General features: G+C 39.2%; 1 protein-coding gene across 1 annotated transcript in view; it reads right to left on the bottom strand.

Annotated features, from left to right (window-relative positions):
• The window catches only part of KCNQ5 (potassium voltage-gated channel subfamily Q member 5), a 283,070-nt gene that overhangs the window by 47,896 nt on the left and 209,889 nt on the right, over nt 1–25,285 (bottom strand). The window contains exons 4-5 of the mRNA XM_017825442.1: nt 4,270–4,445; nt 3,710–3,835 (exon numbers count right to left, since the gene is read on the bottom strand). Coding sequence (XP_017680931.1) covers nt 3,710–3,835; nt 4,270–4,445 — 302 coding nt within the window. The remainder of the gene's footprint in view (nt 1–3,709; nt 3,836–4,269; nt 4,446–25,285) is intronic.

Genomic DNA, 25,285 nt, shown 5'->3' with positions numbered 1-25,285 from the left:
AGGAATCTTAATTTCATTGCATTTGCAGCTAAAACTAATTAGTGTACAAACTAAATGTCACTATAAGCACACACAGTTCTATTTAACACTAGTGTTTCTCTGAAAACCATACACGTTTTGTTTTGAAACACTTAAGTTTTTTAATTGACCTTTTGTTCCCATATAGTTTGGTTATTTTCTTCTGTTAAATGAATATACCTTGTCTGTCAAAACAAATTTTGAACTTGAGCTCTTCATATAACATTCACTGTTGGGTACTGCTGTGTTAGGCAGCGCTGTGGGGATCCCAGCCACAAGAATATTCACACTAGTAATACTAGTATGATGTTTAAATTGCAGGTTGCACAGTACAGCATGCAATTGCAAATACAGTGGAGTATTCATATGTAAATTTGGATGCCATATCCTGCCTTTCATTTCAATGTAAAAGTATGGGCTTCAGAAATGGAGTCAGTGAAATGACCATAGCAGGGTATGGCCCCCAAATAATCTGAATTAATGAATGGGTTAATTGCAGCATGCCAGGGCTGATCCTGTAAGGAGGGGCGTAGTGCTTCTAAAAGCTTGAAGTTTAAGGCAACTATTTGTGCCTGACTTCAATGCTGTCTTTACTTTCTTGTGCCTCTGCCATGACAGAATTCAGTCCAGGATTTGGTAGATAATCTGTGGTTTAAGTTAGAAAAACTTTTGCAAATAAACAAACCAATGAGACTAAGCATTGATTTCCCCTAGAATGCCAAAGAATCTGACCTTTTCAAAAATCTTCATGTGGGTTACTCTGGCAGTAAAAACAACCATGACTAAGAAGCACATTATGCATTTCCCACACACTGTTTTACATATTATACAAAAAATACTATTATTAAAATGGCAAAAATAACAGGTAAGGGGGAACATTGATTTCCAGTAACTTCGTGCACTTACTTAAGTGCATTAAAAATTTAAATGTATCCATGCCATACACTGGGGAAAGAAGAAAAGATATAGAAATCTACAATATATATTGTTTGCAGGGTTTTTATTACAATTTGTTGTTTTTCATGCTGAAATCTAGACAAGATTCCTATTTTCTCAGTTGCACTACTTATATAACCTATGAGTCATATATTTTCACTTCATAGTGTACAAAATATTTTAAGCACCACTTTATACAATGTTTATTTCCTAGCAGGGTTTTTCCTTAAAAAATAGCAGTCAGCAGGTAGTGCAGAAGCAAATTCTAAAATAAAGATCTTGTTCCTGCTGCTAGAGCTGCTTAGGGAGAAGGATCTGGATCTAACACGAGCCTAAGTCAGATGTCAGAGTGGAAGTCTGACTTTGCTGGGAATTTCTCGTTCCTTTGCATATGTTTTCACCCACCTGCTAGCAGGTGGGTACAATCCTCTCCTCAGTCCAAACTTCCTGCCTATGAAGAGCTAAGTCACACATGTCCTTGCAGAGAGGCAGAGGGTGTTTTCTGGAGAATCAACTGTCTGAAAACATCCATTCCCAAAATGGTGCATTGCCACAGGAGGGTCTCTTGCAGGACCACATCCCCACTGCCACCCCCAAAGGGGAAATGGCATTTTCAGACTGCCAGAGCCAGGGTACACTTCAGTGGGGACACCAGCATGCCAAGCCAGATGCTTCACAACCATGTCAATACAGGAAGGTGAGAAAGCTTTAAGGCAAACCTCAGCTTTTGAAGAAAAGTAAAACAAAATAAATTACAGTGATGCAACTGAAGGCAAAACTTTCTCTCATGGCTTTAGCCAATATGAATTTTACTTGTGTTTGGACTACAGGATAAAATGTGTATTTTATCATAGATCTGCCTTGATGCTCTAAAGCAACAAGTTTCAGTAAAAGATACTTTTGTATATTTGCAAATGCACAAGTAAGACTTACTAGGTTTGGCTTTTCCAAGCTCCCAATTTTTGTGTTGATAACACAGAAATACAGTCTCTAGGGAAGACATGCAACAAATGACTAGCCCTTAGACAAACAAATTTCAAAAACACAAACTACCCTTACTAATAGTAAGTGACCTTGATCTTAGCTCAAAATGTAGAAAAACTTCTTAAAATTATTTCCCAATAATTTGGAAAGGGCTTTTTCACAGTCCATGGGTGCATGCTCTGAATCTGCAGATACTACTAAGTCTAGATGAAATCTTGTCAGTAGAAGGTCTAAGGGGAGAAAGCTCCATCTGTGCATCCTTATGATGAGAAAAGGCGGCAGACTGTTCAGGTCTTGCACTTATTCCAGGAAAACTGAGTGTTCTAGGTTATTTGGTTATTTGGCTTGGTTCAGCATTAATTAACAGGTATCATTTCACTACCCAGCCACTCTCAGAGCACACTGTTTTTTCTACAGCACCAGAAGGAAAAGAAAAGCCATTTTATACTGGCTGACAATAACTCTGCTGTAGGTTTTCTGGGAGCAGATTTCTGAAGCTGCCTAAGTAACTCTCACACATTACCAGATTCTAGATCACTATAGGGCATTTTTAAGCAAAAAACCCTACACATTATATTATTTAAAAAATAAGAAAATCAAAACTTCAGATCTAGCCTTTTGTTGTTCATTTAAAGCCTAGTTTAATTAACCATGTAAGCATTCATATAATCCTTCATCTTTCAGAAAAACAGTCAGACATGTACTTAGATACCAGAGATTTCAACAAAGTAAAAACAAATTATTCGATGGTTAAACATGATGTCAAGTAAATCAGAGGCTTTATACCTTTAAAAAATAACATTGCTAAACCACGATGGGCATATTCTTGCTTTTTGTACTCAAGGCACAGAGGAAGGAGAAGCAACATCTTTCTAAGGGTACTGATAATACTCTCCCTTTCACCACAAAGCTGGTGTAAGATTTTTTTCCCTCTTTCCTGACACTTGTTCCTCTTCCTGCACTGCAGCTTACAGCCCTCTTGATTTGTATCAAAGCAGGTCTTTGTGGGGTCATGTTACAAACTATGTTACTGAAAGGCCGTGGGTTAAAAAGTACAATGCCCCTCAGTTCAGGAAGGATATTGAGGTGCTGGAGCAGGTCCAGAGAAGAGCAACGAGGCTGGTGAAGGGACTTGAGCACAAGTCCTATGAGGAGAGGCTGAGGGAGCTGGGCTTCTTTAGCCTGGAGAAGAGGAGGCTCAGGGGAGACCTCATCACTCTCTACAACTACCTGACAGGAGGTTGTAGTTGGTCTCTTCTCCCAGGCAGCTATCAGTAAGACAAGAGGGCATGGTCTTAAGCTCTGCCAGGCAAGGTTTAGGTTAGATATTAGGAAGAAATTCTTTACAGAGAGGGTAATCAGGCATTGGAATGGGCTGCCCAGGGAAGTGGTGGATTCTCCATCCCTGGAGGTTTTTAAGATGAGACTGGATGTGGCACTCATTGCCATGGTCTAGTAACCACAGTGGTGTTGGATCAAGGGTTGGACTTGATGATCTCGGAGGTCCTTTCAAAGCCAGCTGATTCTATGATTCTCTTGAAGGTTTAGTGGTCTGGTTTGAAGCAGAAACACATAAACAGCTATTCTGCAGGATGGGTTGAAATCTGTTGATGTACAAATGAATAGCTGGAGGAGGGAGCTTCTCAGACAAGTTTTTTTGCCAGTGAAAACAATTCATCAAAGAGCACACTAAGTTAAAGTCCTCCGTAGGTGAAATTCAAAGCACTTTAGCATACTGGTTAAAGAGTTACTAGTTTTTTTCTGTACTTACTGTGCCCCACCAGAGAGCATCTGCATATGTGGAGAATTGGGTATTTGCATCTTTTTCCACCAGATAAACCAGGAAAGATGAAAAGATGAGTACTAAAAATCCTATGTACCAGGCTGTGATTAATTCCTAGATAAAAGAAAACAGAGATCAATATCCACTTTAAAGACTGAACAGAACGGCATCTTAAGGAAGACATAATTAAAAGATCTCCCTCTACATTTTTTTTGGCATTTGTGCAGTTAAAAGTCAAGTGGTTCCCTATGGCCGCAAATTTTCTTTGAAAGTGGACGAGATCTACTCCTATGGTTTGACGCTTCAGCAACTTCACCAACAAATAACAAATTACAACTGCATACCAAGGACAACATTTCCAAGATATCCTAAAAACTGTTAGCATTAAACATGGCCTGATGTATTTGTGCTAGTTCACATTAAAGTGGATGTTATTTCAGAAAATTTTGGGTATTCTGCTCAAAACTGAGTTTATGTCCTTGGCCTCTTGTTGAATCACATCAAGTGAAGATGTCAACCAGACAAAATTAGTATCTAGGATTACATACCTTGCTATGTGCATAAACTACTGAACCTAATAATTTCCAAGTGCCTCCTCTTCGGTCCATACGCACCATACGAAGGATCTGTAGGAAACGAAGACTTCTCAGTGCTGATGTTGCAAAAATGTTACCCTGAGTTTTTGCAGAAACAACTGCTATTGAAGCGATGAGAACAATGATGTCTGAAAGAAATACATTACAGAAAACATTAATATCCAAGTATCAATAAATATCACATATATGAACATGAGCTGAATGAAGAAGCTGAATGAAGAGAGAGGCTCTGTAGTGGGTGGATATCCAGAGCACTGAGATTCCTGTTTGAGGTAGGGATGTGAGGTCAGGGCTGGTGTCAGAACTACCTTGGGAGCCCCCAGGGTGAAAACTAAGGGTAGCAATTTTCAAAACATATGGATAAGAGGAGTAGTGTTGAAGAAACCCCATGTAGGTGCTTTGAAACCTGAGGTATCAAACTGTAGAAATCAATAGATGGATTAGAACTTTTCCCCTTTATATATCTCCCCATCGCAACTTTCCTATAAAAAGACAAAAAAGAAAAGTAAGCTAGGAAAAAAATAGAGCAGCCCCAGAGGCGAGTGTCCAGTGGAATTAGACTTACAAGCACAGTACTAATTTCCTATGAGAACAGACACTATGTGGTTGAGGAACATGGTTTCTGGACTCAACTCCCCCGATGTACCATTTCCTGGAAGGGAGGAAATAGAGTGCTGCGTACTCAGAAGCATTCTTTTAGCTAGCAGCCTGGAAAGTTTGTTGAAGCTCAGCAAGTGTTAGAGTTTATTTCTTTGGGTCACAGACTAAAACTGTAAGAGAAACTTTGGTGTGCATGAGCTAATCTGCCAGCTGCCCTTGGAGCCAGAACAGCATTTAAGGGGAGATGAGGACAAGCAGCAGAGTGATGGAACATGGATGCTGTGAGAAGGCATAATATTCTTTTACAATAATTGGGGTGGACACACTGGTGTGCACGGAGTGGGAAAACACAGAACAACCTGTGTAATTTCCTCACCTCAAGATTAATTTCCTAACCATCTTTAAAAGCTTAAAGAGCCTTTGTAAGAAGTACCTGGTTTTAATCTTAGGGTTTCGTGTTGTATGTTTCTATGTAAGGAAAATCTAAACCCATGTCTGTCAGTGAAGAACTGAAAGCAAGTCCTTGTTGATATGAGTTTTACTTCTTTTGTACTAGGTATAAACACTCATCTTGTCCCAAGCACAGCTCCTATAAGTCAAGAATTAGTAAGTGAAACTCCTCACCTCCACAGGCGAGCAGTGAACGGTATTGACTGTACCTACAGGTAGGAGACTGCTCTCTTAGCCTGCCCCAGTACAGCAGGAAATAGCTTTTGTTCATTTTGCTCAGCCACTGAAGGAAACTGAGGTCTAAATACCTTTCCTTGCCTGCAAACATATTGGGTTTCTCTGAACTCACTTGTGGATGGCTTTGTGCTCTCATTACAGTGCCAAGGGTACAGACAACCTGTACCTGTGGTTTAAGGATTGTTCTGTTAAATTGCAGAAATCTTTGTCACAAGGGGCCAGAAATTTATATAGGTTTAAAGCCAGTTGGACAATCTCATGGGAGAAGATTTAATCCTGGGCTAATTAATACCAAAAGCCCACTTCTTGTTCAGGACGTCTCCAAGTAGGAGGTTGTTGGAAGCTGAGAGACGCTTGCAGAGAAATATCACTGTATATTTGCCCTGCTTGTGTAATGTTCCCTGACTGTTCACTGTTGCCTGGTGTCACTGTTGCACATACTGTGTTGGGCTAGACTGACCTTCTGCCTGTCTTAAACTCTGACATTTTAAAATACCTTTGGCTACTACATAGGTGAATCCTAGGTGGCTACTATAAAATTGGCTACCAAAACCACTGGATTTGCTTCTAGATGTAAATCCAACAAGTTCGGAGATCAAGAAGAGCCAGAAATGGATAAAGTATCCTGGAGTGTCTCTGCACAGCATGAGTCTCAAGAGCACAACAACCAGATGCAGAAGGTCTTGGTGAGAATTCAGAAATAGGAAAACTGACAAGGAAAAGTTAGACATCACAAATTCTAATGGAGATCAGAAAAATTGATGGGATGGGATTGAACTCCACATGAAGACATTTGAATTTAGGTGTCTACATGTGAAGCAAGTGTTTAAACTTCCCATGCAGCACAAGGTAATTGTGTCAACTGAGAGAGGTGCAGCTAATCCTCAGGAGGGCTCCTGCTGTCTGCTCAGCTGCCTCATGCTCTAGGCTTGGTACAAAAAAGACTTGATTCTGCTGCCCAAATTTTTTTTTTCCAGTGCCATTTGATATGCCTTAAGGTATCTGAGACATCTCCTAGATCTGTCAGCTATGCTCTTGGACCTGGGAAAGCTGTACTCTTCAAGAGAAGTCACTGGAGAGCACGGAATATCATGTAACAGGGGACACCTCTATGTACTCTGCTCAACTAAGCCTTAGATCTCAATTGACTATACTGGAAGTATAGACACTTAGCCCACACATACCCACCTAAAAGCAAACTTCTATATTTAGTTGTGTTTATTTGCATCCAAGGCTCACATAGAGTGTGCTGGAATGCCTTGAACAGTACGGACTGTGCAGAAGAAGCAGTGTCCCTGGTGATGAACATGATGGCAGGGTGATTTTGACTTGTCCCATGCAGGTCCAAGTGGAGCAGCAATGTAACATTCATTTTTATTTAGTGTTGACTGGCTAGCAGCAAATCAGAGACCACTAGTAAAGCAGCATGCATACCTGCAAATCATTCTTAGAACTTAAAAAAAAAATGTCTCCCAAATATTATGAATTTGGTACAGAAATTATTAAAGTGCTTACTGGGGGTTTTGGTTAGCGTGAACTAATTCCAACAGGACATTTTTTTAAAAAAGTCAGTAACATGCACCTGCCCTTACTCCTACTTATTCTAGGAGCTCTGACAGTTTTCTTTATAAAATAGTTTTATGGAGGCCCCCCACTTCAAAACATTCAAATTAATTCAGTCTTGCCAGCAGCACACAGTATCTACCCTTCACTGCTGGGAGCCCTCTGCCCCACTAAGGGTCTTGAGTCCCCTCTGACCATGAGGGACAAAGAAGCCAACAGCAGCATAGCTCTCTTTTGCCTTTTAAAAGCATTGGTCCAAAGAATTTGTCTACTTGTGTATACCCTCCTGTCCAGAGGGTAGAGATGAGACTCTCCCTAAAGGGAGGAAAGGCTGAGGAAAAACGGGAGGAGAAAATGCACTGGAACTTATTTGAAAAACAGCTGAAGGGAAGAGAACCTGCCCTGGCTGCTGGAGGTTTTTCATACCTTACCCTCTCATCGTCTTCAACTTTTCACAGCTCCAACCCCCACCACCAACCCATCCCTAACTCCTCAGGCTGCGAACAGGGAAGGAAAGAGTGTGTCTATCACCTAAGTCAGCTTTCCCCATCTGTGTTTCCCTAGGAAGCAGGGAAGGCAGGCAGGCACATTATTTCAGTGGAGTTTAACTTGTTAGGAACAGGTGTAAGATAAATCAAAATAAACACTTCTTGGAATGGAATCAAAGTCCAAAGAAAAGGTTGTAACAGCTGAAAGTCACTTCTGAGTATGTAAAACTTTCTTGATTTTCTTATCTAAACATAACCTTGAAAAAATGAAAAGTTAAGTACTTTATGCTTTTCTCCCTGCCACATTTTTATATAGTATGTCTCAGGTGGCATTTGCCCTCTTTTAAAGCAAGGGAGTAAAATACTATTCTGAACTTTCTTTCATATTCCATATGAATTTATCTAAAACCTCCATGGTATTTCTGTATTTTAAGGAGGCTTTACCAAAGTTTATTGATATTTTCCTCTTTATCTTTTAGTGGTAAAAGTGGGAGAACAGGTAGAATTAAACAGTAACATTTCAATTAATTTAATGGGGCCTCAATTTTCACTCTGTATCTTTCTGCAAAACACCAGAGAAATTTTGGATGTGAGAATGAGTAATGGGCTATATAATTCCAAACTTCTCTGTAATTACTTATTATAAGACAGAGATTTCTGATGCACATTTACCCCTTTTTTCTTTTTCCAAGCTAATATCTTGTGTATGATCTTCCAAAACCTTAAACATCTTCAGCCATGATGATGATTTTATTCACTCTTTTGAAATATCTCTCATATTTTTATCCTTGTAGATAACATCCTCTCTTGTTAAATCCAGTCTGAGATTTCAGATCCTCTCAGTAGCTTTTGCAATGTTGACTTTCGAACACTTCATTTCAAATTAAATTTCAAACCATTAATTCTTTGACTTCAGACCTTTCACCTAGTAACACTCCAGAAATCCTGAGATTACATGAAAGTTTTGTGAATAGTAACTTAAAAAGGCTTTTTTAGTCAACAACCATGTTAACGACAGGATCCCCTCATGAAAAATAAAAAAAGATGAACCCAGAACTCATGTGTGTAACAGATTACACTTATACATTGTCCAATCTCACTAGAAAAGTACATATAGGTAAAGACAAGTAACTGAACCCCAGTAATGAAACCTGAAACTTGAATAATTTATGCAAGATTTGTCAGCCTGAGTTCTCCACTTCATAGAGGAAAGCTAGTGTTGAGCTGCCCTAGTCTGATCAACCTTCATCAGAAATTCTGGATTGTTTGTGTTACCAATGGAGGCGTAGTTGGCATTTCTAAGCTATAGGCACTTCTAATGGCAACTCTGTGACTGAGAGATCGATAATCGTAGAAAAGGAGGCATCACAAATCCTCATAAGAGATTGTTTTACTTCTAATTACTTTTCCAATGCAACTTTCCTACTATGAACTTTTGGGATGTTGTGAGACTTTACAGTATTCAAAGGTATCACGCAAATGGACCCAGTTATACAAGTAAACAGAGAACACAAAAGCTTTATTCGGATGTTGTGAAACATCTCAAAGCCTTCATGTGCCATCAGAACAATCTCTAAAATTACAGAAAGCGTGTCAGGATGACTTCTTACAAGGGCATGTAATGACAGAACAAGGGGGAATGGCCTTAAACTAAACAAGTATCAGTTTACAGAGTCACAGAATATGCTGAGTTGGAAGGGACCCACAAGGACCACCGAGTCCAACTCCTGTGCCTACACAGGACCATCTCCAAGAGTCACACCATGTGTCTGAGAGTATCACCCAAACATTTCTTAACTCTGGTAGACTTGGTGCTGTGACCACTTCCCTGGGGAGCCTGTTCCAGTGCCCAGCCACCCTCTGGGTGAAGAACCTTTTCCTAATATCCAACCTAAACCTCCTCTGACACAACTGCAGGCTATTCTCTCAGGTCCTGTCATTGGTCACCACAGAGAAGAGTTCAGTGCCTGTCCCTCCTCTTCCCCTCATGAGGAAGTTGTAGACTGCAATGAGGTCTCTCCTCAGTCTCCTCTTCTCTAGAGTAAACAGACAAAGTGACCTCAGCTGCTCCTCATATGGCTTCCCCTCAAGGCCCTTCACCATCTTCATTGTCTTCCTTTGGACGTTCTCTAATACCTTAATGTCTTTCTTTCAGAGACTGAAACGGTTAATGATTTACACATTCTAGGATCACCAGGGGAATTTTGCAGGCTAGGAAGGAGTGGTTGCTCACCCACTGGGGCCCCTGCCAGTGCTGCTAAGGGGTTGAGTCCTGAAAAGGCAGGAAGAGCCTTTATTTCCATGCCCTTCACATGAACTCTGCACGTCTGGCCTCAGCTGTCAGAGACGTTGGAGGGTCAAAGCCCATCCCCCCACCAATCCTGAAAGGCCAGAAAAATCCTTTTACCATGCCCCTCACAGGAACTCTGCACATTCCCAGGAGACGTTGGAGGCTTGTGGCATGACCCATGACACTATCCATGGTAAAACTCCCCACCCCAAGGAGGTACAAGGCATTCCCACCTGAGCTGGAAGTATATAACAACTCATAACTTCTTTGAGTGTGTGAGCTTCCCTCCCTCACCCCCAATGGATCAAGACCATCACTTCGACTAATACACATGGAAGCTGCAACTACCAAGTTTCATTGCTGGACCCCGTGGGAGGTGACTACATACATTTTTCCACCCTTATCCTTACTCTTACTCTCCTTTACCCTTATTCTGTCTTTCCCTTTCTCTCCCTTATGCGTTTTCCTTAAAGGTTATCTTTATGCCATATTGCTATGATAGATATAGATGATGGCACCCAAAATGGCAACATACCTGTTTAGCTTTGAAACACAATTGTTCTAAAATAAACCTTACATATATGTGTCTTCAAACACTGATTATTCAGTGTGGTTTTCACTCTAATCCACCCCAAGGCATTTATTAAGAAGAACCTGGGTTACCTCAGGTTGTTGTGACACCCCTTTCTGGCGTGGGTTACAACACTTTCTTAGTATCTTTCTACTAATAGCTTAATATCTCTGTCTTATATTGTGGTGCCCAAAACTGTATACAGTATTCAAGGTGAGGCCACCCCAGTGCAGAGCAGGACAATCCCGTCCTGTGACCAGCTGGTGATACTTTGCCCCCCAGGACATGGTTGGCCCTCCTGGCTGCCAGGGCACAGCTGACTCAAATTCAACTTGCCATCAACCAGGACTCCCAGGTCCCTTTCCATGGCACTGCTTTCCAGCATCTCATTCCCTAGTCTGGACATACATCCAGGGTTGCCCCATTCCGGGTGCAGAATCCGGCCCTTCCCCTTGTTGAACTTCCTATGGTTGGTGATTGCCCAGTCCTCTAATTCATTTAGACTAGATACTAAGAAGAAATTCTTTACTGTGAGGGTGGTAAGGCACTGGCACAGATTGCCCAGAGAAGTTGTGGATACCCCATTCCCAGATGTGTTCAAAGCCAGATTGGATGGGGCTTTGAGCAACCTGGTCTAGTGCAAGGTGCACATGGCAATGGGGTTGGAACTAGATGATCTTTAATGTCCCTTCCAACCCAAGCCATTCTATGATCCTGTGATATTAGGAAATGTAATTGATGACAATCTCTCACCTGCTCTAAGCTCACGTACATGCTCAAACTAATAACAAACCTTCATTATCTTTCTCTTTTTCATATTCTTTAAAGTAAGAATATGTTAGTAGGAGTTCTTCTTGTTGCCTGCATTTAATGCTAATGTGTTGGAAGATCCTTCTAAATAAAAATGCTACTTTGAGACAATACAGGTTAAATGAATCTTGTGAATTTTTTTCTTTGATTTTATCTAAATAGAGAAATGAACAATATTTAATCATTTTTGGATCATCACTATTGCATCAGAATAGTGTTTGCTATAATTTCACAGAAAATGCTCAGAGTTCACACACTACTGTTAAGAATAGTGGAATAGGCCAAAAACCTCAATGACTGTCAATTACTGTGTCTGCTCTGGCTACAGAGCAGTACAGAAAGACAACAAATTAGAACATGGGTAGGGCACATCTGCTCCCAAAACTGCAGAAATAAACAGGAAATCTCAAGAGTTTGTGTTATCTAGCCTGCAGCTATATTAAATCACAAAGGAAATTAACTGGCAAGTGTATGACCAAATTTAAGCTACCTTTAAGCTGTCCTGCTAAGTCTAATTTTGGGTTAAGTTATTATCTATGATCTAGAGAAAAGACACAGTTTGTAGTGGTCATTTCTTATCAGTAGTTCTGAGGACAGTTCATTGTCTACAATTTCAAAGTTACTCTTGGAAAAAAACCCCAACACTAGGATTCTGTGGTGTTACAGAGACACTGGGCTCTGTAATTCACTAAGAGCACCAAGCCTGCTTTCACATTGGCTCCGTCTGCTTACCATGGCACAGATCATGCCTATGGCACACTCACTAAGGAGTTTAAATAAGTTTTAATTGAGGTTTACAACAACCACTACATAGAAACAACTAAGAACTTTCTATTTGTGTCACTAAGAGGTGCGAGTGGTGGAAGGAAGTTATGACCAGCATTGTACTTTTTCTAATATCTCTTTGTATATCAGTCCTTCCTGTAGCTTCATCATGTTTATTGCTACTCTCAGAACTCTCTTCAATTTGTCTAGCTGGCCAGGACTGAAGGATATCATCTAATCAATGTAGAAAGGTACTTTGAATTTTAATCAGACACTACAGCACAAAGGTAGCACAACACACATTCCAGAGCACTGCATTTGAACACATCACACTACAGAAACATGATAAGAAAAATATATTCAATGGGCTCTGTCATAAACTGATATAAATTGTATATTTTAAGCAGTTTAAGGTAAAGCCTGACTCCTGACTCTGGCCATATATCAGTACGCAAAAATAAGGTCATTCTTTTTTGGATTCCTAAAAGAAATAGTCTGTTTATACAAACTTGACTGTAGGAACACAGCCTTTTTGCACAGCCTAGAAATATATTGGGCATTGGTGTATTTTATGCTCCTGTGGGCTAGCTGAAATAAAAAAGAAGAAAAGATACTCACAGACTTTTAAGGCTTCTGAATACCCTAGTAGAGGGTATTCAGAGAAGGAAGTAATTGTGTCATTATTCCTTAAGCACTTGTTCCTTGAGAAAGGTCATAGAACAGAAAAGGTACTTTCATCATAACTGGCTGAAAACCTGCTTTTAGCCTCAAACAAGGGATTAACTATTTCCCTTTACCGGTTCAGGAGTGCAAAGAATAAAAACCGTGATTAGAGTATACTAGAACTATTAATTTGAAGAAGCAACCATAATGTTTTTATCAGGTGGTGGTTGCTTTTCTCTGTGAATAGTCCCCTTGCTATGAAATCAGTGAGATATTTCACATAGCTATGGCAGAAGAATTTGGTCAAATATGGGCTGAACTGCCAGTGACCTTGCATAAATATTTACCCCAGAAACCATGAATTTTTAATATTTTTACCTATAATTACATCTCTGAACAGAGAAGTAAATGATATTACCATATTTAGAAAGATGATGTGTATTATCATGTTTTGCAAATTACCCAGTTGGAAGAAACAGAATTATTTATCAACAAAGTAAAATTCAGTATGTGCAAGATTGCCAAAATCTGCAAACTGGATTTTTAAAGACTACTCTGGAGACATACAGCATTTGCTAGGTCACCTGAATTCACCCTCTGAAATATAATATGCTCAAGCATTATTGTCTGCCTACTAAAAAAAAAAAAAAACAACCACCAAAACTCAGTTTAATAGCATCCATTGCACTATATCACCTGAAAATCTCTAACACAATTTGGGAGAGGCAGGAAAGCAGAGTTCTGCACCTCCCACAAGAAGCTGAGCAGACTTACAGCAATAAAGCCTTAATTTTACAGAGACAAAAAAAGCCTGAACACCACCATCAACAATAACAAACTCCAAAGCAATATGAGATTTGCATCTCATTTGCAACTCATCTGAGTTTTGCATTTTATAATAATAATGGTGCTCAGGATCTTGCTAAAGTTTGCTTTCAGCTATGTCTGAATACAGCTTTTCTTTCTGGTCAGGGATTGGATCTCTCTACTCAGATGCCAGACAGGTTATGATTAATCATCACCTACTAGTAAAAGAACTTGGCAGATATCTTCAGGAAATTCTTGGGATGGATGATGATATTTGATTTTTGCAGATGTTGTTGTCACTCTAGCGAAAAGGTCTTTGTGTTTTCAGATATATAACACTGTCTGGATGGAAACCATCTTAATTGTCATTACAGGCAAAACAAGTTGGTGATTTTACTTCCTTTTTAATTTTTTTCCAAGATGCAAAACAACCTGGTATTTTTAGAAGTAGGAAAGTGAGCTACTTTTTTGTATCAAGACAATTCACAGAGATAAACACAGATGAGTGTGAAAATTGACTTTTATTGCTGTGGAAAACCAGGAAGATAGTAATGTATGGCAGTGTCACATAAAAGAAAAGAAGTTCTATAAAAATATGTAATAGTGTTTAGGCACTGAAGTGGAATTAAAAAAAAATCCAGAGGCTACTACTTCTACTCTATTGATTTTTTTTTTCTTCTAACAATGGAAAATGGCAATGTTAGTCACTGCTTTCCTTTCTAAGGGGTCCACTAAAACTGATCTGTGCATAGATTGGATTTCTTTTGTCATCAATTGAGCAATGCCCCAGTGAAGAGATAAAAAGAGATGAATTACCTTGAACTCTTTTCTCCCTTTGTAGTTTTCATTTGCAATGATATTGGAATCATTTGAGTAAGCAAACTATTTTAATGTGAAATGAAAGTAACCTCCTGGAAATACATACAATTTCCTTCTAGGATAGATGTTAATTTTATATAACCAAATACTTAGAAAAGCTACTCACCAACTTTTCTGGCAAATAAAAAAACTCTAAACAAGTCAAAGATACTTATTACAAAAGCTAATCAAATACAACAAAATTCAACTTAGCACTCCAAACAATTTTTGAAACAGAACAAACAATATTTTAAAAAAGTCAATATGGGATATTTCTTAGATGTGAAAACTAAATATTTCCTTATTAAATTGTGGACCAAGGAAGATGAGTCAGATTTTTTGTTTTGTTATTTTTTAATCAAGTTTTATAATGAGATCCTAATTCCATCCCTAAGAATGGCTCAACCAATGTTACTCACTATTATGTCAATGTACTAAAAGTATATACACCCCATCCCTGTGTAAAAGTATCATACTTTCAGGTCAAGAGGACAAATATATGAACATAATGTCATTTTACTTTCTGTTTTAGATAGCCAAAAATATTTCTCTATAGGCTGAGAATCACAATAGCTCAACAAATACTGAATTTGAAACTGTAGCTATGGTTACAATTTTTTATTTAGTCTAGATAAGAATAACAACATTAATGGGAACATTTCACCTGTCTTTGTAGTATTAGCAATTATAGTTCATGGCCCTGTTGAGTACACAATCTTTCTATGGACTGAATAAGTCCTCAGCAAACATCTTTATGTTATTAACAGCTGGCTCAATAAATGTTAAAAATCTAAGGGCCTCCTGCAAACTAAGATTAAGTTCAATTGCAAGTCTTTCATGGATTTATACTTTATTAATCTTTTCCAATAATTGATCTTTAATATTATTAATATGTACCTGCCAGAAGGAATAAAGCACTGTTTATTCAGTAGGAGTTTTATTTGGCTTTAAGACAGTCTGACAGAAACATTTAAAATTTTATCTTTGACCCAGTGTTCCCCAACCCAATTTGTGTCCAACCAAAGAAACAAATCACAAGTAACACACACAGATCCTTCCCATAAATCTTCACTTATTCTGCCCAGTAACGTTTTGTGCCTTGAAAGCTCTGGGAAAACAAGCTTTGCTAGTCACTCTACTATGTCTGAGGCTTTTTCCTGGGTGACAGTAGACCTTAGTGAAAAAGGCTATTGTGGTGGAGGGAAAAACGTCTGAAGATTTCTAGAGGGAAAGGCAGCAGGATGGATAGCCAGACACATACACACCTGATGAGTAAAGAGGCTCATTAGATCAGGCTGTAAGAAAACCACAACATTATCAGCAAGAAACAAAATAACTGCAGCATGGCAAGACTTGTGTTTGGAGAAAAGGCTGAATAATTTAGGAGTGGTTAGTCAGAAGACAAATATGAGATGATAGATAGAGGTATGCAAACTAGTGGAAGATAATACGGTCTGTTGGATGCCTTCCTTATAAAAGTGAGATCAAAAGTGAACTTAAATATGATAAAAAGACATACAAGATGCAATTGACTTGTAAAATTCATTGCTACAGGATATAAAGGAATAACCAGGGAAAATTAAAGACAAGTTTGCATCTTTTTCCCTGAATTGCTGGAATTAGATTTTTCAGGAGGATCCAAATTCCTGTGTGAATCAGCCACTGATTACCTAATGTCCAAACAAAAATATTATGTGATTGGCTATTTGGACTATGGGTAGTAATTCCTTTGTTAGGGGTATCTGGCACTAGTCAGCATGTAGAAAGATACCAAAGAGGACTCCTACATGATTCAGCTCATCAGGGAAGCAGTGTGTTGGTTCCTTGCAGCTGCAAGGGGAGGAATCTATAGGCAGGACTCTGTCCTTTCATGGCCTTCTCAATCATACTCTAAAATTTCAGGGAGAGGCAAGTGGAAGGAGGTCTGGAAGTGTCCATCTAATACATTTCCAGATTGTGCATAAAGTGAAGGTGATGCAGTGCTATGGGAGTGGAAAGGCCAAAAAATGTGGGAACAGAAAAATCCACGGTGTGAGGGTGGAAGTGGAAGGGCAGAAACTGAGAAGTAAAGATGCTGAAATGAGCAGGAGAAAAAAAGCATGTCTCTGAGGGAGAAGAAAAGCTTGTTTGTAGGTGGAGAGGGAAGAGATAGTACTAATAATCTGCTCTCAAATTCATGGGGTGGAGGGAAAACAGGAGGTATCCAGTATCTAGCTGAGTTATCTAATGCAGATGTTGAAGGTAGGAACACGGATGAAAGAGTCATCAGTGTCGGCTGAAAGAGAAGAGCTCCTACCTTCAGTTTTCTGAGCCGCCTTCCAGAGGCATATACCTTTCCCTGCTGCCTAAAACCAGAACTTGCGTTCCTAATCTACACAGATATTTTGGATGTTAGCACAGTCAATGTGAACCTCCTGGGACTCTGTTTCTGTAACTAGAGGGTTTACTCAGGTGAAATACAGAACCAGAGATTTCCGGCCACTCTTTACCTTTGGTTGTTATCCCACCAGCAGTTTTTGGGTGAGTACCTAAAGAGGGACTACTGTTCCAGCAAGAAGGTTTATAGGATTTGGAGAACATTACTGTGGGGCATCTTGCAGCCACCCTTGAGACTTCCTGGCATGGGAGATGTGAAGAAAGAAATAGAAGCTCTGTTCAGCACTTCCCAGAGAGGGAAAAAACCATAATCTGGTAGCACTCTTACAAACCCAACAAGGGCAATCCCAAAATGAGATTTTAAATACAGTAAATTATGCCATTCTGCGTGACAACTCTCCACTATACCTTGTTACATTTTCATCTGAACTGAAGCAGTCAAGACCCCCCCAGCATGGGGGTCTCTCGCATAGGCTGGGCTGGCAAAGGGGAGCCCCAGAACTGAAGTGGCTCAGCCTTTGCCTTGGCTGCTCCCCAGATGGTCACACACATGCATTGGGACTAGACAGCACAAGGGTGAAAGAAAGTGAATGCAGCTCCTCTTTCTGCATCAGGGATGGTTTAGGCCAGAATCAAATAGGCATTTACACCATTTAGGAGCTCACATAGGTTGATGTTAAATGGATCTGGTGGTCACTTTCCTTAGATCTGTTATTGACAGCAATATCATCTATCAGCAGAATGGAAAACGACTCAATTTTGAGAGCTATCAGCACAAGCTTAAAGGTAAAAAATGTAAGTTTTCTTTCATAGGAGACAACAGGTTATGGGAGCCGAGTGGTTAAGTGTTAGGAATGGTAAGAGAAGAAATTAAAATGTGCAGAACATGCCCAATTAGCCATCTAGAAATATTCAAATATTTCTACTTAGCCATATTAACCTTGAGATATAAATACTTAAACTGTGTTACGTAGGGTAACAACACTGTTACATTGTCAAATCCTTCCCATTTGCTGTATTTAACATAGCAGCTCTAAAAGGGAGGGATTAAAAAACTGTATTTTCTGTCTTGTACACAAGTACAGTTGGAGTGTAACCATTTGAGGCACGATCATAAAAACAGATTTCCTGCAATTTCCACTGGACTATGCCTATCAGTCATTTTAACAGTGCTAGTGGTAACACGTATTTCTCTGAAGGGATGTAAAAGAATGGAAACATCTGTGGAAACTGCATTTCTTCAAGCTTTGTGATTACTAATAAGAGAGTGGCAAGGCTGGATTAAGACACCTGGCAATCAATTTGATTATATTGAAAGTAACAAATTATGGATGAGCAGATAGCAGGAAACTGTATGTGAAGAAACAAACACTATCCCTAAAATGTCTGTGTTTCTAAATGACAATACGGCCAAGAAAAATGAAACTACTTTTTTTAACCAACTGCACCTATGACCCTTTTCCTAGAGACCTCACTCACACAGAGGTGACCTGAACAGAAATAAACTAGTCTTCAGCACAGAGAGCATTAAAGTCACAACATTCAACACTCATAAGAGTAATAATTATAAACTAAAAGAAGCAATGAGATGGAAAGGCACACTGCAAATATAAAATAGCAGCATGTTGCCTACTTGTGTGCTACAGGGTTAATGAAAGTGAAACAAAATGATCTGTGCACAAGAATGAGTAAAACTGTAATTATAACAGAAAAACTTGAATGAGATAGTTGCCTACAATACCATATCTAGAAATGTCTAGAAACAGGACATTAGGAAGCATTTATTTACAGAGAGGGTGGTCAAGCATGGGAACAGGCTTTCTAGAAAAGTGGTTGATGCCTCATGACTGTCAATGCTTTTGGACAATATCCTTAACAACACGCTTTTACATTTGGTCAGCCTTGAATTGATCAGGCAATTGGACTAGATGATCATTGTAGGTAATTTCCAACTGAAATATCCTTCCCTTCCCTTCCCTTGCCTTCCTTCCATTTTATTCTACTCTGTCATTTCTCACTGTTTCCCCTGGTTGCATAGAGCTTTCAAACAATTTTTTTGTTTGAAAGTATATGCCAAGACAATAACTTCACTTAGACCTCTTCAAATGTCTTCACTTGGGCTGACAAGAGTGAAGCTTGTCAGAGAGAAAGCACACTTTGATTTACCAACACCTGCAAGAGTAGTTAATCATGGCTCAAATAGTCAGACTGACACTTACCTGATGTACCATGCTGAGGCATTAACAGTGAAATTCATGTTAACATGCTGACAAAGCACCCCTGAGTAATTATAGGCATGTTAGTAAAATATAAGATGCACTGAAAATAGCTTTAGAAATAAAGCAGTACTACAACCTAGGGATATCACAGTCCTGTGAGAGGCTGCATGTACTCCAAGGGCAGGTGCAAAAGCCCAAAATAGTAAACACCTAGTCTAACAAGATGCTATTTTGGACAAATATGTTCCTAAATGAAGAGAGCATAATTCACTGCTGCAAAAGCAGAATTTATATAGCCAGCAAAGCAGCAATTCTTCTCACAGAGGATGTATAGGAAAGAGCTGACAATGATCTGAGATGGGAGTTACAACGGATGTCACACACTGATGCAGCTGATCTGCAGCACAGTATCTGAAAGAAGCCAAGAAAGCTGAGTATTTCCTTCTGTATCAATTAGGTTCTGACATGTTATTCACCTCATTAAAAATGTAATTTTTTAGATGCTAAGAATGATAAAATTTGAAAAACAAACCATTTTACTAGTTTGGACAATCCATAAGATGAGGTAGGCAGATAAGTGGATTTGGCACAATCCTGTCTACCTCTAACTTCCACACCAGTGTTTATATTAACAGCTACTTCATTTTAGATCAGTGAATTTACACATATTTATGGAAATCTGAGCAACTGTCTCGTCTATGTATATGATGGGACTTCAGCATAGTAAGGCAGGATATGAGTATCTCAAATCAAGTAAAGACAGACAATGAAAAGAAAGGTATTTCTGTAAACATCTTCATATTCTGTGCACATCTAGTAGCAACAAGCTTAAAGCCAGCCCCTAAAAAATGAAAGCAAAACTGAACATACCAAGACTAAAACCAGAAAATGTTAACTGCTTCTTGGTCTGTCAGTTCCTTCCCTCCTTACTGTAGATTTCCAAGTCACAGCTCATAAACAGCACTGGAAGTTCTATTATACACATTATATTACAAAATACGATCTATAATATTTAATATCATGTTATTGTTGTTATTGCTATTGTTGTTATTGTTGTTGTTATTATTATACTCCAATGTATTTTCTGAGATTCAAATATGAGAGATCAATAATAATTTGAAAGACTGTATAACTAATTTACAGAATCTGGATGAGAATGGACAGGGGACCTCATTATTTCTATATAATTTGACTGTGACGTTTGACTTCAGGACACTTTCCTAACAAAAGTGAACTGAATTAGCAATCACTAGACATTTTAGTCCAGATACTGAGCTATATCAGTCTGGTTTGAAATGGACATAATTACTTCATGCTTGGGAAAATATCTTTAATAACTTATAATAAAGGAATTCTAATATTACAAGTAAATGCTTTTTAATAAAATGCTTCTGCCTTTTAACAATCTTTCTGTCACAAACCTGTCTTTTGTTCTTCACATTGCAGTGCTCTAACCTACTTCATCTATTCCGCTGTGGATTACTTCTGATTTGTATTACTGGAATCGTCTCAAAATAAAAATTTCTCACATAGCAGATGACTACAATTAACAGCAGGTGTCAGGGTAAATCAGCATCTCTCTCTGGTGCAATTTAAAATTATTTATTGATGTTTGGGGCTGAGACACTGTAATTGTCCAGCTCCAAATCTCCCAGAGAAAGAATTTATCCAAACTTTACCCAGAAACCAGAAACTGTATTGTTGGCTATTCTGCATGTTTGGGAGAGGGAGCTCTTCTAATTTTGATGATAAAAAGACCCAGATGAATAGAAAGTCCCTCAGGAAAAGCGACCTGGTTTGTTCCCATGCATTATTTTGATTTCAATTAGGTTTTTTTCAATGAAAAATAATTTCACTAGCCTAGAAAACTGATGCAATAAAAGCTTAGCCCTCTAATTAAAACCTTGACCTACAAGCCTTATGAAGATGAAATGTGACACTGCCCATAGCTCCCCACTGGGGAAAGAAAAGTCACTACACGCACTTCATTCAGGTTGCCTGATTCATGGTAGGAGCTCCTCTACTCAAATTAACATGGTAGTGACACCAGTGTAAGATCAACAAACACAGGCTGCTGAATTCTCTACCACATACCAGAAAGAAATTTGAATGCGTCCTACCAAACTAGCAGATTTCTTGTGAATAGTACACATACAGCTTCTAGAAAGGGAAGACCAGAGCCTGATGTCTTTAATATGACAAAGGTTACCTTAGTCAGCAGCGAGGGTAGTAGTCGTCAAAAATAAATGTGAAAGCATAAGGCCCATTGATGATACTAAACAGGCATTATTTTTCCTACATGTTTCCAAAAACTATACTGCCAGGTCTCTCAAACATGAAGATATGACACTAAGTTTTAGTTTTAAAAACCTACACAATTTGGGACCAGTCTAGCCTAAAGAGCACCTCTGTTCATTGCACAGAACTATGGCTGCTGAAATTATCTAAGAAAATTTCAATTTGAAGCCTAAATACTACAACTACTACTACTACTACTACTACTACTACTACTACTACTACTACTACTACTACTACTACTGTCAAAGTATTTTCTGGAGTATTTTCTTGGCTGGCAGAAGACCCCCAAATATGAAATTTGCTGGAACTTGGTTTTGCTGGGATTTATAATGAGATGTGATGTGAGGTATGTTTTGGTCAAGGATATACTTCATTACAGACCATCTCTGGGTTATTTAGAGTTCAAATTATACTCGCTGTTTATATTGTTTATCATGAGCAGCAGATTTACTATCTGTCTATATTTAAACTATATAATATGCCTAAATACCAAGGTGACAGGCACACAACGTGTCATTACACAAATGTACTGAAATAATTCAAATTAAAGGTTCAGAAGATCTTGTAACACACTAGATATGAATTTGTTTATAAAGGTTTGACAAAAGCGCCACATGATGAAGGTTCATTACCACTCTAATTAATGAAAAATAGATCCAGTAACCAGCAACAGTCGCTGCTATCACTTATCGCTCTGAAACAAGTTTTCCAGCCGTGAAGTTCAAGAGCCTGATTACAGATAATGGACCTAAGCTTTCTGTTGGGAATTTGTTCATTCTGCAGCCTCAACAGAATTTGAACTTTTGACATTTCCATCATGCTGTAGCTTGACTAGAGGTAAAATAGAAGCAGACGTGGTGAAACTGCTAATAGACTGAAACATATGAAATTTTTCACTCATCTGGACCACTAGGAAGGCTAATTGCCCTGTAGAAATGTTAGGTTACTAGAAGTAGGCTCAAATTTAAGGTCAAAATGTTCGCAAATAAGAGTTTCAAACCCCAAATTTAAATTGAATAAAGTTTAGACACTAGAGTCAGCAGTGTCCTGGAATCCAGGAGGGCCAACCATGTCCTGGGGGGCATCAGGCAAAGCATCGCCAGCCAGTTGAGGGAGGGGATTGTCCTGCTCTGCTCTGCACTGGTGTGGCCTCACCTTGAATATTGTGTGCAGGTCACCGAAATATAGGAAAGACATTAAGCTCTTAGCGAGTGTCCAAAGGAGGGCAATGAAGATGGTGAAGGGCCTTGAGGGGAAACCGTATGAGGGGTGGCTGAGGTCAATTGATGTGTTCAACCTGGAGGACTGAGGGGAGACCTCACTGCAATCTACAACTTCCTCGTGAGGAGAACTGGCGTTGTAGGCATCCAGAGGGTGGTTATACTCTGGAACAGGCTCCCCAGGGAAGTGGTCACAGCACCAAGCCTGACAGAGTTCAAGAAGTGTTTGGACAACGCTCTCAGGCACATGGTGTGACTCTTGGGGATGGTCCTGTACAGGGCTAAGGGTTGGACTTAACAATCCTTGTGGGTCCCCTCCAACTCAGGATATTCGATGATTCTATGACTAAAATTCACTTGCCCTTGCTGGGTGTCCTCACATAGGAGTCCCAAAGTCTCTTACAGTCAGCAGGAGAGAAGGAAGTTCCTCTGAAAGCCTAGTAAACTTCAGACAGGCAGGTGAGACCAGCAGGATCTTACTCTTCTGACCCACAGCTTGTTATTTATTATTCCTAATTATTTTTATGATGTGTTAATTGGAATCTGCCTTCACAGACTGAGATTTCATTGTGACAGTAAAACCTCTGATGCACATAGGAGACTGGCCAGAAGTTTTGTCAGGTCACATACCACCATTTAGGAGACTCATTGCCAGAGGAAGGACAATAGATTCTTCATTTAGTTCAGTGTCAGGGAATGGCTTGACAGGGAGGGGATGCCATACTTCTTCCTGGTTAGACTTGTCCTCTTTTATTTCAGGGATCTTCAGGGAGCTAAGGCACAGCCATAAAGTTCTTCCTGTGTGTCAGCATCCCTGGTCTCCAGAGGCAGCAGTTAGAATATGTAGTTCTTGGATTTCTGCTCTTTTTAACAACACAACACAGCAACATTGCTCTGCAGTGCTAACAGCCAAGCTTCAGAATGATATGCCTGGGAAATTCAGTGTTTGCAGAGGCATGTACATATTTAAGTACTTTACATGCATGGGGAAGGATGGGTTGCTATTCTTTTTACAATATGTACACAAGTCATATACAATCAGAGAAAATGCGCAGGTAACTCCTGACATGGGACAAAATAAAAATCAAGGTTTAATACTACACTATTATTCCCATTTTTACAGAAATAAACAAGATTACAAACCTGTCAAATAATTTGATAGATATAATTACTAACATGTTAGCATACAGCAATGCTTGAACTAATTCGCCAGAATAGTGACATTGTAGGCACACTAACACAAGCACAGAGCTTTGGTCCTGAATAAAATTTCTTTGGTTATTAGGTTATTAATGAAAAAAATAAAGGCTGTCTGAATGTGATCCTTGAGGCAATCATCAATTTTGTTATTTCTAGCTCTTAGGCCATTACCCATTGTAAGTTATGTTCAATCACAAAAATAATGAGAGAACAGATCTGTCGGAGATATATAGTAAATTTAACTAATAACAAACAGACTAAGTCTTCTAAAATATTATTGTTCCACTGTAACAATAAATGGAAAGTATAATTGAATGAATGGCTAAGTAAATAATTAAAAGGAATAGGCCCAAACTGGCCATGTGCTCTTAAGGGGACCTTAGCACTGATTTAATTGAGTTCCCCCTGAAGCCATCATTTCTCCAATCTGAATATGTCCAGGTCCCTAACCCACTCCTCACAGGGCAACTGATCCAGCACTGATCATCTTGGTGGCTTCACTGAACTCACTCCAGTTTTTTAAGGTCTTTCAGGTATGGTGTTTGACGGGTAAAATAGGGTGCAGTCCACCACATCTTGGACATGGTCTAATGAGTGATGAGTAAAGAGATATAATTGTGTGTCTTCACCTACTGATTGTGCTCTGGGTAACACAGCCTGCCGACCTTTGCTGTTGCAGCACACTTTGCCATGACTGCAAAGCCAAGGTGTCAGGCAAATAAGTATTTTATGTAGCAAGAGCTACAAGATGATGTGGCTTTTCCTCAAAAGATCAAATGTAGAGAGATGCTGAACATCAGAACATCAGAAACTCCCTTCTGGGACACTTAAGTACAGAAATGGACCAAAATAATCAGTAGAAGAGAGACACAGAATAGTCAATGGTAAGATGTTCAAGCTATTGGTTTATTTTCCAGAAGCTGCAGAAAAACATTCCCTTTCTATCCAGTGAAGCAGCATAGGAAGATATCCACAAGCGATAGACTGTTGTTTACTAATTAATTGAGATAGCAAGTGATGGAGTTGCAAATGGGACAGAAAAGGTGCTTCTAAGGCCAGAGATTGCCTACATAAACATAGGTGAAACAAGAAGAGCAGGTAAACTCCAGAGAAAGGAGGAGATACCACATTCAAGTGAAGTAAACTCCAACACTCAGGGAGGTTTGTGCCAAGAGACCTGCCTGAACTATTTCACCAACAGTAGGAGGGTAGATATGAGTTGTTTAAAGGAAAGGATGGAAATCTACACTAGTCACTCCATGAATCACAGAATTGTTTATGTTGGAAAGGACTTTGAAGGTCATTGAGTCAAACCGTTAACCCAGCACTGCCAAGTCTGCTACCAAACCACGTCCCTAAGAACCACACCTACATGTATTTTAAATATGCAGAGTTTTGGACAAGGAAGACCCCTCTATTCAGGCTTGCTGGGAAATAACAGCTTAAATTGAAGTTAATCACTAGTATAAAACTTGCCAGTTTAGTGGGGACAGGAGAGGGAGGAGAAACAAAAGCTGAACTGAACATTGGCATTTGGGAGAGCAGCAAAACAC

Source organism: Lepidothrix coronata, unplaced genomic scaffold (assembly GCF_001604755.1).
Source record: "Lepidothrix coronata isolate B3197 unplaced genomic scaffold, Lepidothrix_coronata-1.0 Scaffold4, whole genome shotgun sequence".
NCBI classification, from domain to species: domain Eukaryota; kingdom Metazoa; phylum Chordata; class Aves; order Passeriformes; family Pipridae; genus Lepidothrix; species Lepidothrix coronata.
The sequence above is the reverse complement of the archived record's forward strand: the minus strand, read 5'-3'. Positions and strand labels throughout refer to the sequence as shown.